Source organism: Pipistrellus kuhlii, unplaced genomic scaffold (genome assembly GCF_014108245.1).
Source record: "Pipistrellus kuhlii isolate mPipKuh1 unplaced genomic scaffold, mPipKuh1.p scaffold_m20_p_8, whole genome shotgun sequence".
NCBI lineage: Eukaryota > Metazoa > Chordata > Mammalia > Chiroptera > Vespertilionidae > Pipistrellus > Pipistrellus kuhlii.
In genome coordinates this window covers 70295321-70313044 of record NW_023425584.1, presented here as the reverse complement: position 1 = coordinate 70313044, position 17724 = coordinate 70295321, and the positions used below count along the sequence as shown (strand labels likewise).

The following is a 17724-nucleotide window of genomic DNA, read 5'->3' as shown; positions in this document are numbered from 1 at the left end:
TGACTCACCGGTGTCACGGGAGACGCCTTTTCTACCAGACCTTTCCCCCACCGTCCCTCCAGGCTAGCTCCGGTGTGCTGGCCTCGGGGCAGTCCAGCCTTTGAGTCTATGGAGTATGTGCCCTGGCCTGGGAGTGGGCGGGGAAGCTGCTGGTGCCTTCGCCCCTCCCAAACCCCATGAGCCCCCTCTAGCTGGGAGTTTGGGGTTATTTTTGATAATACGGGACGTTTAGAAGCCAAACTGAACATGAGATATGTATTCATTAGAGCAGAGAACATACCCAGGACATTTGCACAGACTGGTCTTTGAGTCTGACATACCCTCACTACGCCCTGGTCTTCTGTCAATGCCCCCAGCGTACTTAACCTTTCTTAACAAATCTGACTTCCTCGCGGTCTGTTGCTTCAGTTTCTTCCCCAAAGCAACCCAACTCCTGACTCCTCAGTCCTGAGCTCCCTCCCACTCACCCTTGGAGCCTCACTTGTCACCCAGTATGTTGTCTTTCCACCCTCCCCATTGTAAGTTTACTGAGAGACAGGGCCCCATAATGCAATAAGTTCAAAGCAACCGCTCACAACTGAACAAAAATGTTTTCAGATACACAGAGTAAAAAATGCAGAGCATGGAAGGTCCCAGGGAAACACTCCATGTCATACCTATCCCTGACCTCCAAGGCCTAGTTTCCAGTCCCTTGGGGCAGAGATAAACCATTTCTTATGTATCAACAGAGAAAGCCTATGCACATACTTCTAATTCGTTTGTACAAAACATCACTCGCCATGTGATCCCACTTGGAGAGTGCTTTTTATGAACTCATTCGTTTTAATGGCTATCATTTTATTAATACTGTGTATTTATCCTATTTCCTGTTGGTTGAAATTTAGGTTATTTCCAGTCTTATAACAAGCAGTGCTAGGTTGAATATACTTATAGCCAAGTAGGAATATTTCTGTCGGCTGAATTCCTTGGTGCAGAAGTGCTAGGCCCAATGGCTTTTGTGCAGATCTCTAACTGGGAAATAATTTCTTAACCAGTCATACCAAATCGTCCCCCTCCCAACAAAGGAAGGGAAATAATTTCTTAACCAGTCATACCAAATCGTCCCCCTCCCAACAAAGGAAGGGGCTAGTGTCCCCCATTGCTTGATCTTGAAGAACTGTTAGGCATAAAATAGTTTCATTGTAGCTTTATGTGTTTCCTGGGAAGTACAATGGATCTCAGTGCTTTTGTCAGATCTGTTTTTTATGTTGATAATATCTACCATTTTGAAACTGGAAAGACCTATATTTGTTATAAACATGCTTATATTTAAAAGCTGTTTGTATTTCATAGTCTTTGCCCATTTTTCTATTGGGTTGTGTTAATGTTATTCTTTTCTAGGCACTCTTTCAATATTAAAGCAGTTAGCCCATTGTCTGTTAAAGTGTTTTTCCCATTCTGTTATTTGTCTTTGACTTGGATTGGGTCTTTTTGTTTGTCTGCCATATTTATTTATTTTTGCCAGGCACTTAAAGTTATTAGTTATTATTAGTATTTTTCATATGTAGCATCTGCATTTTGTATCACACTCAGAAATATCTTCTATAGTTCAAGATAATATAACATTTGATATTTTCTTCTGGAAATGTAATGGTTTCTTTTAAAAATAATTTAAATTTTGGCCTAATTCTAGAAACTACTCTTTCGAAAGAGTGAGGTAGGAACCCAAACTGCTTTTTTCTAAATCATTTGCCCCACCTACCTGTCCTGAAAAAACTGTCTTTCTACACTGAAGTGCCATCTTTATGGTATGCTAAGCCCTGGCCTGCGTGTGGGTTGTTTTAGGCTGTCACCCCAGTTAGCCTGAGCTTTTTTATTTTAATTTTTAAAATTTTTAAAATTTTTTTACAGAGAGGAAGAGAGAGGTATAGAGAGCTAGAAATATCGATGAGAGAGAATCATCGATCAGCTGCCTCTTGCACACCCCTTACTGGGGATGTGCCTGCAACCAAGGTACATGCCCTTGACCGGAATCGTCTGCAGGCCGACGCTCTATCCACTCAGCCAAACGGGTTTCGGCCTGAGCCCCCTATCTTGATCACGGAGGTCTGAAAGCCCGTCTCCTCTCCTCACTTCTGCAGGTTCTTTTTTCTTGACAACCTCAGATGGGCTTATCCACTTCCCTCACCCTGATTTTTAATTTTTGCAGAAAGTGGGATTGCTTAGATTTATAGATGTAGTTGGGAGAAATTTGTCATCTTATAATAAATAGTTGATCCCTTGCACACTGTATGATAGAGAGGATTCTGAAAATTAAGTGTGAGCATCCTCCCCCCTACCCCCCACAGCACATGATGTTGACCTTGATGAGGCAGTCGGCTGAGTCTTTGCTCCTCCACACCAGGTGCTTGTGAGGGGCTCACCGGGGCCTTTCTCCAGACGCAGGGTTACCATGTCGTGGCAGTGATGGGGGAAGCCTGTGGTACAGTCCAGGATGCACTCCCTTTCCCTTTCATTTGATAGGGCCCATGGGTCTGGCTGTATGGGAGAAGGGCCAGTTTTTCTGTTCTCCATTTTGTAAGTTTCCGGATGTGTGCTCACGCCTGGCAGTGGCGTTCTGTTGCTCAGTGGGGCCCTGAGCACAAACCCCCTCTCCAGGAAGGCAGTGCATGACTGTGGGGCCCAGATCTGAAATGAGGCCTCTAGTCTAAAGGCATGGGCATCTCCCTCCCCCTGGGGCAGTGCTTAGGGTTCATGGTTAGGGTGCAAGACCAACGTTTATTGGCATTGGGATTCATCAGACCAGAACGCCCAGCATCAGAATCCCTTTTCCTTACATTTCGCAACTGCTGCCATGTGCCAAGTTGATCTTTATGAAAATCCTGAGCTGATGGGTTCACCATCCCTATTGTTTCCACTTTCTGGGGAGACAGCTCAGGCAAAGCTGCCCCCAGGGCCAAGCCCTGGGAACCTGCCTGGGTGGCTCTAGCCTCGGGTTCCTGTGATGCTTATTGTCTTGGGCCACTTCATGCCTCTGCTGGACAGTGAGCTCTGAGCATCAGACCCCAGTGCCTGGCACTGGCAGGGCACAGACCACAGTCATGTGTGTCTGTAGTACATGCAGGTGACACTCAGAGGGAGCTGGGCCTGGCCGAGGCCATTTTTTTTTGAAGCCCAGCATGCCTAGCAGAGATCCCCCTGACCCATGTCGGAGGAGGAGGGCATCCTGAAGATAGCTCTTCTCCTTCAGCAGATAAGGTGGGGACTCAAGGAACATGGGCCTGTGAGAGGTGGCCCGGAGGCCAGGCCCTGCGTGTCCTTGAGAGCCAGACAAATGAAGCGTGCGTTGTGCCTCTCTGAGCCCCTACTTTTAGGGATCTTGGGCCAGCCAAGGAGTGAGGATGAGCAAGAGTTCTGGGGAGGGAGTCCCCATGTGAAAGGAAGTAAGTGAACACCAGGTTAGAGCCAGATTCTGTCCCTCCCACTTCCTGGAGAAGGAATGGGGCCCCTGGGTCTGTCTCCAGTGCTCTGAGCAGGGGTCTAGTGCATTGTGTGGCATGCCAGTAGTAGGTCAGTATGCCCACTATCTGGCTAGGCCTGGCTGGGGCTTGCTTCATTCTAGTTACATCCATTGTCCTACCCTGAACTCTTGGCTGTGAGGGATCCCTGGACCATGGTAAGTAGCATCACACATGTTGGAAATAAACATGAATGTCTTAAGAGAGTGGGAAGTGTGCATTAATCTCTAAAATGCTCTGTCACAGAAGGCTGACATACTGCTACAACATTGGCTTGACTAGGGGGTGGCAGATATGTATTAACTCTGGTGACTCTTTGAAATCAGAATTGGATTAAAGAGAAGACCAGCTGGGTAACATCTAAATAAACCAATTTTTTTGTTTTGTTTTATTAATCCTTACCTGAGGATATTTTTTCCATTGATGTTTTAGAGAGAGTGAAAGGGAAAAAGGGGGAAAGAGAGAAAAACATCGATTGTTTGTCTCCACATGCACCCTGACTGGGTCAGGGATCTAGCCTGCAATCCTGGTGTGTGCCCTAGACTGGGAATCGAACCTATGACCCTTCTGTGTGCGGGTCGACACTCTACCCACTTAACAACACTGGCCAGGGCTTTTTTATTTTATTTTTTTAATATATTTTATTTTTTTATAGAGAGGAAGGGAGAGGGATAGAGAGCTAGAAACATCAATGAGAGAGAATCATTGGTCAGCTGCCTCCTGCACACCCCCCACTGGGGTTGTGCCCGCAACCAAGGTACATGCCCTTGACCGGAATCGAACCCGGGACCTTTCAGTCCGCAGGCCGACACTCTGTCCACTGAGCCAAACTGGTTTTGGCTGGCCAGGGCTTTTTGATATATATATTTTTCAAATATATTTTGATTGTTTTCAGAAAGGAAGGGAGAGATAGAAATATCAGTGATAAGAGAGAATCACTGATCGGCTGCCTCCTGCACACCCCCTTCTGGGGGTTGAGCCCACAACCTGGGCATGTGTCCTAGACCAGAATTGAACCCAGGACCCTTTAGTCCACAGGCCAACGATCTATTCACTGAGCCAAACCAGCTGGGATTGATATATTTTTATTGACTTTTAGAGAGGGAGGGAAGAGAGAGAAAGAATGATCGGCTGCCTCCTGCAGCACGCTGACTGGGAATCGAACCCATAGCCTGGGTATGTGCCCTGATCAGGAATGGAACTTGTGACCTTTCAGTGTACAGGATGGTGCTCAACCGACTAAGCCTTACGGGCCAGGGGTAGGCCAGTATTTGTACCAGAGTAGTGAACAGGACAAACACTGAGTGGTTAGGGTCCTATCTGCCAACACCCAACACCACACAGGTGGCTGAATAGGGCGCGTGCTATCTGACATGCCCCTCCGAGGAGCTGGTCCACTGACTCCTAAATCTCCATATCCCATCTGCTCCTCCCATGTCCCTGCAGGTCCCTCTACAGGTGACCACTGTGGGCAGGCTACAGAGGTCACAGCATGAACGGGCCTCCTCGGGATTGAAGCTGGCTCCTCCTTCCTGACCCTGTGTCCTGCTTCTCCCAAGAAACTTACTCCGTAATTTAATAACCAGTGTTGAGGTGGTTTCTTTTTTCCAATTACAAATAGTTTAGCTATACATACTTGCTTCTTTTTTAAAAATATATGTATTTTTATTGATTTCAGAGAAGGAGAGAAACATCATTGAGGAGAGAGAATCATTAATTGGTTGCTTCCTGCATGCCCCACACTGGAGATTGAGCCTGCAACCTGGACATGTGCCCTGACTGGTAATTAAGCCATGACTTCCTTGAGCCATGCCTTCCTTGAGCCATGCTGGCCAGGCCATACTTGCTTCTTTATTAATATTTTTGGTACTTTTTTTGGAGTGGAATTGGTGGGTCAAATGGCACAAAATTGGCCATTTCGGTAAGCTGTGTACAGAGCAATGATACCATGTATAGTTCCTCTGATGTAAGCTGCTACTATCCATGTGGTCATTATTATTAAATTACTCCCATGTTCCCTTTCCATGTTTGTTTTAAAGTTTTTATCTTGGAATCATTTGGGGTTTTTTCAGAAAAATTGCAAAGGTGGTATCTACATTTCACCCAATGCCCTTCATGTTAACGTTGTGTTAAAGCCAATAAATGGACTTGGTGCATTCCAAACTACATGCCGGTCTCATCATATTTTCCACTGATATCCTTATCTGTCCCAAGATCCAACCCAGATCCCCACATCATATTTAGTCATCACATCTCCTTAGTCTCTTATAGTCTAGGGTAGGGGTCTGCAACTTTTAAGACATAAAGAGCCACTTGGACCCGTTTCCGAAGGAAGAAATAAACCTGGGAGCCGCAAAACCATTGCGACATTTAAAACAAATATATATAACACTGATATAACACTGCATATATTGTTTCTTACCTTAATGCTATATACCGGATCGTGCAGTTAGCTGTCAATCTGAAGAAAAAAAGGACTTTTTCACTTAACAATGTAAAATATATTTTTGCAACTTAATAGCTAATTAAAATATTTAATTACCTGGTTAATGGGATTTTTGCTCCTGAACCTCAGTGCACAGTGTCAGCACATCAGGGCTGTAAGACGTTACCTTCATTTTCACACAGGCTTGCAAGTTGTCAGAGCCGCGGTAAAGCTTCAAAAGAGCCGCATGTGGCTCTGGAGCCGTAGGTTGCCGACACCTGGTCTAGGGCACTTCGAGTCTTTCTTTTTTTTTCATGACCATGACAATTTGGGGAGCGTTTTATGAAATGTCTCCTAATTTGGCCTTCTGTTTTCTCATGAGTATACTGGGGCTGTGGGTTTTTGGGAAGAGCATATATATTGAGGGTTATATATCTGCTGGTGGCCTGGGTGCAAACAAATTCCACAGGTAGAGCAGGGGTTTTCTGCCTGCAGAGTAGCTGTCGTGGCCCATAGATGGAGGCCCTAGACCTTCATTATCCCTGGGAGTGGTGCACATCTGAGGCCCTGAGAGAATGACTTGTCCGGACCACTGAGCCTGCTGGGCACAGCCTGTATGGCAGTCCTGACCCTGCCTTGCCACAGCTTACCTCCTTCCCTCTGTAGGAAGAGGGTACCTCTTCAGCCACTGCCCTGCATTCCTGCCACACCAGCCTGAGGTTCTCACACTTCAGGCCCCAGATGGATCTGCCTCTGGGACACTATCCCTACTTCCTCCACTTGCCGGGCCTGTGCCTGCTCACCCATGCCACTGTCAACTTCCAGTTGCCTTGCCCTTGACTGAGGCCCTGGAGGTCAGCCTTTTTCTCACTCTGCTATTTTCCTGTGTTGCCTGGTGGGCAGACCCTGCAAAGGGTTGCCTGCCTCTTCTGGACTTGGAGAAAGTGGGTTGTGGGGACCTAGCAGCACCTGTGGGTGGGACTATAGAGATGGGAGTTTGGGGGCCTACCCACCTAGATCTTCAAAGGTACAGGGGGCACAGGTTGGCAGGAATGCTGACCGCCAGCGCCCAATGAATGCCACCTGGATAATGGCTGCCCAGAGTGGCCTCGGAGCGCCTGGGCTTGTCTGTCACAGGGAGCCCACTGGGCTGCATTTCGTCTCTGCATCCTGAAGTCAACGCTCCATTTCTCCCTTTTCCCTCTGGGCCGCCACAAGTTAGTACCAAGGGGCGGAACCCCAGGGGACAGTGGCTAGCCTGGGGGTAGAGGAGCTCAGCGGTATCAGGCCAGTTAGGAGTTGCGAGTGGAGAGGGTAAGGATCGAGTTCCCGGATGGGGCCAGGTTCACGGCCCCTGTGCACATGCAGGTCGCCAAGCTAGCATCTGGGCGGGGAGGCCGTGCAGGCCCCCTGGAGGCCGCTCAGGCCACTGCAACGCCACCACCGCTGGCAGAGGAAGGGGCGGGGGCGTGGTCGCCCACTGGCCTGCACCCACCACTTTGGGGCTGCGAGCCCCGGCCATTTGCGTCCCCAGCTATTAAACTTGGTCTGGACATCCTCCGGGGCTTAGACCACACTTTCGTCGTTCAAGCTATAAGGATCCCTGCCCAGCTCCGGGGAGCGGTGTCCGAGCCCCGCGTGTCTCGGCAGGGCCGGGCGCTATGCCTCGCCAAGGCGCCCCGAGCCCAGCCTTTGGCGATTCCAGTAGGTTCCTTTTCCCAACCCCTTTCCGGAACGCACACCAACCCTCGGTCCTAAAGAGGCGAGCAGAGGGACTCCCGAATGGGGCGCAAAAAGAGGAACGAACACGGGTTCGTTCGCCCCGGGGGGTGGGGCGGCCCACTCCTCCGGCGCCTAGGCCAGGGCGGCCCCGGGAGCCTCCGGGTGCAGCATGGGGACTACCACCAAAGGCGGCGAGGGGACACATGCGCGCAGTCAAGCAGGGCACTAGGCCCGGTGTGTGTGGGGGGAAGGGTCGCGCACGTGGCCAGAAGGCGGGGCTGGCCGCCTCCGTACCCCCACCAAGCCACGTGGGGTGTGGAGCCCTCCCCCCTCTCGAACGGGGGCGCGCTGGGGCCCGGGGGCAGCGCTGGGGAAGGGGCGGTCTCCGGCTTGCCGCGCGCCGCGCCGTGGGATGGGCGCGCCCGCGAGGGGCGGGGAGCGCGCGGAGGAGGGGTGCGCCGGCGGGGGCGGGGCGGTCCGGTCCGGGGAGGAGGGGCGTGGCGCCCTGGTGGAGGGGGCTCTCGGGGACGTGCCTGGAGGACTTGCGGCAGCAGAAGGGGCGCACCAGGAGGGTCGGGCTCCAGGCCTGGAACCACGCGTGGGAAGGAGAGCACAGGGTCGAAGGCCGGGGCGCGCTCTCGGGCCGGAGGGGGCGCGCCAGAGAGGCGGCTCCGTCCGCTCGGACCCCGCCCCGGGCGGCAGCGTGCGGCTGGCTGGAGGGCGCGCCGGGCTGGGGGCGTGGCCGCGGCGCCCCGAGGGGGCGTCCTCCGGGCGGGGCGGGACGTGGCCGCCCCCGCGGGCTCCGGTGCGTCAGGGCGCGTCAGGCGGGGCGGGGCGGGTCGAGCGCGGGCGGCGGCGGCGGCGCGCACCGGCCTCCTCCTCCCGCACTCGAGCAGCCGCCGCCGGCCGGACGGGCGCCGCTCCCGCCACCTCCGCTCGGTCCGCGCCGCGCGCCCTTTCCCGGCATGTCGGCGGCGGTAGCGTGCGTGGATTACTTCGCAGCCGACGTGCTCATGGCCATCTCTTCGGGCGCCGTGGTGCACCGCGGGCGGCCGGGCCCCGAGGGCGCGGGCCCCGCCGCCGGCCTGGATGTGCGCGCGCCACGCCGCGAGGCCGCCCCGCCCGGGCCCCCGGGGCCGCCAACGCCGCCCTCCCGGGCTGCCCCGGGCTCGGGCCCCGGAGCCGCCGCCGCGCCCCACCTGCTGGCCGCCAGTATCCTGGCCGACCTGCGAGGCGGGTCCGCCGCGGCCCCGGGGGGCGCCTCGCCCGCCTCCTCCTCCTCGGCCGCTTCGTCTCCGTCCTCCGGCCGCGCCCCCGGCGCCGCGCCCGCCGCCGCCAAGAGCCACCGCTGCCCCTTCCCGGGCTGCGCCAAAGCCTACTACAAGTCCTCGCACCTCAAGTCGCACCTGCGGACGCACACGGGTGAGTCCGGCCCGCCGGGCCGGCCTCCTGGGCCCCCTCCCCCGCCGGGACCCCGAAACTGCGTGGCGGGTCGGGGGCGGGGTGGGGGGCGCGCCCGGGCGGCCGCCGCGCCTGCCGGGAGGGCGGGGCCCCGGTAGGTGGGGCGCGCGCAGGGGGCGTGGCGGCCACGCGGTCGGGCGGCGCGCGGATGGCGGGCGCGGCGGCGGCCGGGGCTCGCTGGGAGCGCGGCGCCGCGCGGTCATGGAGTGGGAGCGGGGCTCCCGGGCAGCCCCCTTTCCCGGTGGCTTCTTTTTTACTTTCTGTTGCGTTGGATCTGGGTGCTGTACATTGCGGTTGGAGCACCCAGCTCTGAGGTTTTCCTTCCCCTTCCCCTTCCCCTGCCTCAGTTTCCCTGGCTGTAGGGAGGGAGGAGGAGTGGCGGCGCGGTCTGCGGGAGAGCGTTGTGGGTTCTGCTCTGAGGGAGGCGCCGCTCCTGGCACGGGGCCAGGATGGGGAGGGGGGTGTTTTAATTAGACGGAGAGGGGGGCTGGGAGTGAGGGGTGGGACCTTAGTCTGGGGAGGAGAGAGATTGGAGAGGAGGGCTCCCCGAAAGAATCAATCCTCTTCCTGTTTCTTGCGTGTTGTTGCCCCCCCCCCCCCCACTTGCTGCAGAACCCGGAAGGTGCACAGGGTTGTGCAGTAGGTTTTTGGGACACAGTCACCTCTCTCAGCCCAGTGGGTGGTGGGGCATCTAGGGGAGCCTGGAGTCAAGGGGTGCTGCTCACCCTTTTATTTTGTCACCGTGTCCCCTTATCTTGCTGTGATCCCCTCTTCCACCTCATAGAATGCCCACCAAGCTGTGAGTTTGGGCTGGGGATCAGGGATGGCGGGTCTTGGCTCAGTGGACAGGTTCCCAGTATTGTGGCGGACACACAGCAGGCAGCCTCAGGCCAGTGGCCAGATCGCAAATGCCACATGCCTGCTGGCAGCCCCCTCCCCATCCCGCACTCTCCCCACCTCTCCTTCTGTTCCCGTCCCTTCTTCTCAGGGGTGAGCACAGCCAGGACAGGACTTGGGTGGGGTCTAAATTCTCTTAAAAGGAGCGACCATCTTTCTCTGTGTACTCACTGGATATCATTTGCTTTTAAAGATTGTGGTATCCTCATGCTTGTGGGAGGGACATTTAGGGGGTCCGTGAAGATGGAGAAGTGCCTCTTTGAAGTGAGTTCAGTGGCTCAACCTCGAGGGGTGGGGCGGCTGCAGTGGGAGGTGTGACAGAGGGGACAGCGATCCCAGTGCCCTTCCACCTGTCCCATCTCCGGCCCGAGGTGTTTGTTCTCTGAGAACCTTTTGGAGACCCCCAGTGCCCTGACTTGGTTTGGTTTGGCCCCTGGATTCTGTCAGCCTTTCTGGGTGGAGTGATGGGCCGCTTCTCCAGGGTGTCTTGGGATCCTTGAGCTCCTCTAGGTCCCCAGGAGTGGTGACCGTCTCCCTGAGTCCGTGGGGGGGGAGGGCTCCTTGCTGGGGCCAGTACTTTAGTATTGCCATCCCTGTTTTTAATGAGACACGAGGCCAGAGAGGCTGAGTCGGGGTGTTGCAAGGGTGAGGGCAGATGGTGGGGAGGACGGAGTGCTGTCCGTGCTGGGCCTGCGCCTGTGGGAGCTGTGGCCCTCACGTCCCATCTCGGAGCTGTGTTTTAACAATGGTGCAAGGATCTAGTGGGGCGCAGCTCCTGGGCCCATTTGACAGGTGCCCCTTGGTCCCGTTTCTCAAGGGTTTGGGACACTTGTGTGCTTAATGGTTGCATGTTCAGTGTCTCCTTGACTCCCAGGACCACCAAGCCCCGCTGGAGTCTGTGTGAAGGCCTTTTGGCTTTCCTGACCCTCATTGGACAGGCAGCTGCTGGGAGCTTGCTTGGGGGTGGGGAATCCATGCTCATCCTGGTGTCCCTAGGCTAGGAACAGAGTAATTAGAGCTAGGTGTCTGCTGAGCCGACCTCCCAATGGCCCTTAGGAGAGACTCCTGCCCCTACCCACCTTCTCCCTGTAACGGCAATGCCAATCCCGATCTAGCCGTACTGTACAGATGAGCAGACAGGCATGGAGGGAGTGTGGTGCCCCCATCATCCTGCTTCATTTGGTGCATGGGGGCGGTGCAGAGGCCAGAGGGGCCCCGGGATCCGCTCACAGGGGGCGGAGCGGGCTGCCCTGTGCCCTGCCTGCAGCCCCCGGCCCAGCACAGAGCTCTCGTGCGTGGGGCGGGCAAGGACTTTGGAAGCTGAGGGAAATGTTGACTGCGGTTGCTGTGGATACAAGAGTGCGAGCAGGGAGATGGGGCGGGGGCGGGAGGAGAGGCTGGCTGTCTCTGCTCTCCCAGCCTCCCCCATCTCCAGAGGGCTCCCCTGTCTGCGCCCCCAGTGCCCAGCAGGCAGGCAGCCATGTGTGCCTCCAGGGGGCTCAGCTCCCCTGGGCCTCCCCCCACGGGTGCCAGGAGCTCTCCCCCGTCATGACAATGGAGATATTGCCCAGTGTCCCATGGAGTGGGGGTTCAGGATCACCTCCAGTTGAGACCCCTCCTCCCCCTTGACTGTAAAACCCTGTCGACCTTAGTCTGATAAATAGTAGCTGAGCACCTACTCTGAGCAAGGGACTGCCCCCCATCCCCCCCCAGTCCTGTCCCCTGGGACCCAGGACCGCGGGGGTTGATGGAAGAAAAGGCTTCCTTGGAACCAGAGGCTTCTCCGTAGAAACCGGAACCCGGGGATCAGGTGGGGCAGGGAGGGGTGTGTCCCGGGAGAGGGGACAGCACCCTGATTGCCAGAGGGGCAGGGGCACTGGGTGTGGCTTTGAGGAGACGTCCTGTGAGGTGAGGAGGGGGAAGAGCAGCCTCAGGGCTTCATTTAATCCGAAGGGCAGGGTGGGGGACACTGGGGTGGGGTCGGGAGGAGAGAGCTGGGTTTTGCAGAGGGAAATCCGCTTATGCAGAAGCGATTAGGGGTGGAGGAGCCAGGCCACTATATGGCTGGGGAGGGAGGGCTGATTTATGAATTGGGGAGGAGGGGGAAGCCTCAGGATGTGGGGGACAGGGGCTAGAGTGACCCCCCAGTCTTCCGATCCCACAGCCCAAGGTGGCGGGGTGGTGGTGATAATTATAGTTTGCCGAAGAGGCCCCCAGGAGGAGAGGCAGATGGGGAAACTGAGGCCTGGAGGGGTAGTAGCATGCTCCCCTGACAGAGCTGGAGCTCTCTTAAGGCCAGGTGGGGCTCAGCAGACTGGTGGCTTATCTGGGGTTAGGCCGGGGCCATTGCTAGGCCTGAGCAGGGCATGGTTCCCTGGGAGCTGCCTCCCCACCTCCTCTCCTTCTCCAGTGGGCAGGGGTGCAGAGAGCAGCTGGAACTGGCTTCAGATGCCTGTGCCCCAGCTGGGGGGTGGGGGAGGGCCCCCAACATTGCAGGGGGTGATAACCACCCACCACCCAGGCTCCCTGATAAAGCTGGCCCAGATGGCCAGGCATTGGGCAAATGATACGGGAGTGAGAGCTGGCCTCCCAGGGAGGGAGGGGGCTGGGTGGATCGCCTTTGCCTATTGACACACACACACACACACACACACACACACTCACTTTGGGGGTGGGGGTGGGGGCTGTGGGAGCTGTGCCTCCTCACCTCCAGCCCCAAGAGCCCCACTTTATGCCAAAGGTGCCAGTCTGGTTAGGAAGTGAGCTGGGGCAGCCTGGGTCCTCCAGGAGGGAGGAGAGGGACAGGGAGGGACTGCAAATGACCATCATTTTAAATAAGTGGGAGTAGTCATAGCTGCACACTGAGGTGGTGGGTACATGGGAGAGATGGTGGGCAAATGTGCTAGCTGCTGCCTGACTCGAGCCAGAAGGCTGAGCTTGAGTCTGTGGGTCTGCGGACTCTTTCCAGAGATGTCCTGGGCATACCAGGTCCGGGGCGGGGAGCAGTATCACCCCCAGGAGATGCTGAGCACAAAGGTTTAAAAGCCAGGAAAGGGGGCGGGTGGGGGTGGGGCCGGGCACCTGCAGGGTGAGGGGAGACCATTCCGATGCCTGGTGTTGGTTCCTGGCTGTCCCTAGTTCACCGTGGCCCAGCCCATCACAGGGTTAAGCCCGCCCTGGCCTCACCCACGGCTTGGCATGTTCTCTAGCACCCGCTCAAGCCAGGATGCCTGGGGCAGCCAGCTGGCCATATCTGGGTCTCTCACTGGCCCCGAGTCTCTAACTGTCCCCCCTTTCCCGGACTGTGAGAGGGTGGCAGGGCCTGGCATCTTTGCAGGCATCTGCCCAACATGGTGGGGGCGGGCCACATGAGCAGTGAGGGCTGGGGCCGGGGATGTCCCCACGCCAGGGAGCCGTGTGCGGCAGCCGTGCTCCGAGCGGCTTCCGCCGCGTTCGACCTGTCCTGGCTGGCAGGACGGCCACCCATGCACCCGGCTCTGAAGGTGGAGCTGCCGGGTGGAGGGGTGAAGGTGGGGACCAGCCCCAGGGCCCTCAATGGGGAAGTGAGCCTCCTGCGGGCTACAGAAGCCCTGGGAGGACTCCGCCCCTCTGCTCTCCCGCCCGTGCCCTGCAAGATGGCTACACGACTGTGTGTCCCTCAGAGGGGCGCCCAGGCCCAGCCAGAGCCGGCAGCCCGCCCTCTGAGGGTCGCCGCCATGGAGGTGAGGTTGGGATCCTTTCCCGACTCTTGAGCCCCTGATTCTGCAGAGGGCGCCCCTGCTGGGCTCCTCCCCCGCTGCGGGCCGCCTGGGGAGGCGGGGGGTGTGCGGGGCAGCCCCGGGGATTCTCACTGCCTGCGGTCTTGGGGACAGTCTCGCTCTCCCCTCAGCCCCTTCCCAGACACCTGGGTTCACATCCTGGGGACTGCCCTCCTCCAGCTGTGAGCAGGACCCACATGTACCCCACAAGAACCCTGCTGGGGGGCCTGTGAGGCTTCTGACCCCCCTCTCCTGTCATGCTGGGGTGTCCATGTGTAGCCTGGAGGAAGGGAGGGGGAGGGAAGGCTTCATACCGCTGTTTCCTAGGTCCGGTGATGGCTGAGCCCCTGGGGGTCCCCTGGTGTCCCCACCACGCTCTTTCCCCCGGGCAGGTTACCCTGAAAATGCTGCAGGTCTGTCCTGTGGCCCCTCCTGCTGTCTCCTGGTCATCTCCGGCTTCTCTGTCCCTCACCATGGGGCCCTGCTTTGGGGGTCTTACCTGACCCTGGCTGAGGACCCTCTCCTGTCTGTCTCCCCACCACCTGCCCCCCACCGGTGGGCGTGTTCCTAGAAAAAGGGTCAGCCCCGGTCACCGGAGTGTCCAGAGGAAGCCTTTTAGTGTGTAACTCGGGAGGCAACACCTGACCAGGCTGTGCCTGTCCCCCACCCCCAGCCCCCACATATCCGCATTCTGTGTACACAAGCCCACACACACTCCAGAACTTCTGGGCACCAGGCGAGCAGTGCCCAGGGGCATCTCGGGGGCCAGATGCCCGGCCCTTTGGCCTTGGGTGTGGTGGAGGTCCAGGCTGGCCCCTGTCTCCCCCTCCGGCTGGGGAGATGATGGCAGTTGAGACTTTGAGACTCTGGGGGTGGGGTGCGGCATGGTTGTGGGGCAGCGAAGACCCCCAGACGGGGTTGTATGGGGTGGGGCTTGGGTAGGGGGTGGGCAGGATGGGTGAGGTCTGCTTGGGCAGTGGGTGTGGTCTTCAGAGGAAGTTGCAGGGTGGGGACCTGCCTATGCCCCTGCCACCCATCCCTTCCTGGAGGAGGGACCTGCAGTGGGGACCTAAGGAGGCAGGGGTGCAGCTGACCGAGGATGGCCCTCCACATGTCCGTCTGCACACACAGGGGCCACGGAGGTCAGCGAGGGGTGAGTGAGTGCCTGGATGATGTTACCACTTTGCACCTGGGTGGTCCTTTCCCAAAGGAGGGAAGTGAACTGTGGGCGCTCACACCTTGAATCCCCAAACCGAGGAGGGTGAGGGTGGGGATGGGGAGGCCAGTCTGCACGAAGAGAAGCCCCTCCGAAAACCCAGCGTGCGCCTGAGCCTGCACTTGTGTGGCAGACACACACCTCACCGCCATGATGGGGCTGGCAGGAGCCAGTCCCTGTGGGTCTTACTTTTAGCTGATGGAGAGTTACTGCAAGCTCCCAGGAAATCAGGGACGAGGGTATCCATTAGGGGTTTGTGAACTGAGCGGGGTCCTTTGTTTTTTGCATTTTCACGGCTCACATTCACACCCAGAATCCAGCCTCTAGAACGAGGGGGCGGGGAAGAGACAAATGACCGGGGCGCGTGTGTGTCGCCGCACCCCCCCCCCCACCCCAGTGCACTGACCGCTGTCTCTCTACCTCTGCCTGTCCACCCAGGTGAGCGCCCCTTCGCCTGCGACTGGCCGGGCTGCGACAAGAAGTTCGCGCGCTCGGACGAGCTGGCCCGCCACCACCGGACGCACACCGGCGAGAAGCGCTTCCCCTGCCCGCTCTGCTCCAAGCGCTTCACCCGCAGCGACCACCTCACCAAGCACGCCCGCCGCCACCCCGGCTTCCGCCCAGAACTGCTCCGCCGCCCCGGCGCCCGCAGCACCTCTCCCAGCGACTCCCTGCCCTGCAGCCTGGCGGGCAGCCCCGCGCCCAGCCCGGCCCCCAGCCCGGCCCCCGCCGGCCTGTAGGGCCCACCCGGCCCGCCTGGATCTCGCCCCGCCCAGAGCACCAGCAACATGCCTGCGGTCCAGGCACCCTTCCAGCGTCCCCCCCGAGGGCCCCGACGCCTCTGGTCCCCTCGAGAAGGCGAGGAGGGGGCCCGAGACGAGACTGGGGTCAGCTGGACCTTTGGGACACGCCCCCCACCCCGGGTGGCTGGGGCCCGTGTTTGTAAATAGCCACGACCTATGATTCTTCCCGTCTGCTCAACTGGGACCCCCCGTGGGCGGCTGGCAGGTGCTCCCCTCTCCCCTTTGCCACTTCCCTGCTTGGGGGGGGATATGTGTGTGGAGGGGGGCCAGGAAAGGTACCCCCTGCCCAGTGCTTGGAATCAGCCCCAGGCCCCTCTCCAGATTGGGAAGAAGTGAGTGAAGAGCCATAGAGGATCCAGGGGTGTCTGAGGGCACACATGCCCCCGCCCGCCCGCCCGGGGCTCCTCACCCCATGGAAAGCCATTGGAGATGTTCAGGGAAAAGGGGTGCGGCCCAGCCGTCCCCCACTCGGGTATTCGATCTCAGGTGTTAACAGGTTCTGCCCCACTGCCCATGGGGGGCGGGGGGGCAGGGGGAGGGGTGGGTAACGGAAGGGTCTGGGTTTTGCTTCTGAGATGTAGGGGAGGGAGGGAGAGGAACAGGGTTCTTCCAAAGAGCATCTGCCTCACTTTGGGGGATGTGGACGTGGGGATGGAGTGAATGCTGGCTTATTTATTTTCTTGCCTCTGCTGGCTGGGGTGCCGTCCTGCCCCCCGGGTGGGTGCGGTGTGTTCGTGTACGTGAGAAGCTGGTGCCGCAGCTGCTCCCTGCTCCCGACTTTGGCCTTCCACAGCATCACGTGACAATCAATCCCTCCCTCGGGGACCAGACGGCCACTGGGCTCAATGCACCCCTCCCCACCCTGCAGGTGGCGGTGGGAGCCCTGGCTCCAGCCTGCCCCTCGCTGCATGTCCCCCTGGGTGCCGGGCCTGAGCTGCCGCCCACAAGGATGGGAGGCAGGAGCACTGGCCCCAAGCCCCCTAGCTCCCTAGGAGTAGCTGGGTTGTGTGTGTGTGTGTGGACCGGGTAGAATGTTTTTTCAGGCGCCAGTCTCTTTTGATCAGGCCACGGAGGGTGGTCTGTCCTCAGGAGAAGGAGGTGGGGGGTCTTTGTGACCTAACTTGGGGTGGAGGGGTGGATGCCGTGTCCTCTGGTGAAGCTGGTTAGGTTTCATTTTGGGCCAAGGGACTGAGGACCCAGCCCCCCTGCTCTGGAGTGGGAAGGGACCCAGGCTCCCTGCTCCCAGACCCTAAAAGGGCTTGTCTGCCACCCCCTCCCCCCTATTGGCTGCGGGAGGTTTGGGGCATCTGCATTTATTCCAGAGCCTTCCTGTGTCCTGACTGGCGCGGGGCGGGCGGGCGGGCGGGCGGTTGGATGACACCGTTGTGGAGTGGACCCTCAGCCTGGCAGGATCCAGGGGTGGGTGCGGCAGGTCCTCTTGGAGCTGGGCTGCGGAGGGTCTGTCTGCAGGTTCAGCCTACGGGCAGGCCCATCTGCCCTCAGTCCTGCTCTCCCAGAGGGGAATGCCCTTGTCCTTGAGGGCAGAGGGGTGTGTCCCATTCACCTTTGTGTCCCTGTGGATGTTCCCTAGATGTCCTAGGCCCGGCCGGTTCCTGTCCATGGTGGGCTCCGGGGCCCAGGGCCCAGGAAGCTGAGAACTCTGTTGTCCGGCCCCTGTTGAGGGGCCTGGAGAGACCCATGCCCCCTCCTCCAAGGGGCCAGTGGTAGCTGTGGCCTTTCAAGGGGGGATGGGGGTGGGGGTAGCATCCCTAGGGACTTGTGCTTTCTCTGGTGGCACCCCTCTCCCTTGCCCTGTCTGACCTTATCCTTGTATTTAATTAAACAAGACCTTTTTTAAACCCAGCTCAGAGCCAGTGTGGTTTTTCCCACTGCTGCCCCCAGCAGGTGGGCTCTGCCTCACTCACCAGTGTGGCCTCAAGGTCAC

The 17724-nt window shown here is 58.2% G+C and overlaps 1 protein-coding gene across 1 annotated transcript; it reads left to right on the top strand.

The window, feature by feature from the left end:
- Positions 1-8187: 8187 nt before the first annotated feature.
- On the top strand, positions 8188-17642 carry KLF16 (Kruppel like factor 16). The gene is made up of 2 exons (XM_036424180.2): positions 8188-9066; positions 15415-17642. The coding sequence occupies exons 1-2, from the start codon at positions 8610-8612 to the stop codon at positions 15714-15716; spliced, it is 759 nt and encodes a 252-aa protein (XP_036280073.1). The 5' UTR covers positions 8188-8609; the 3' UTR covers positions 15717-17642.
- Positions 17643-17724: the final 82 nt, after the last annotated feature.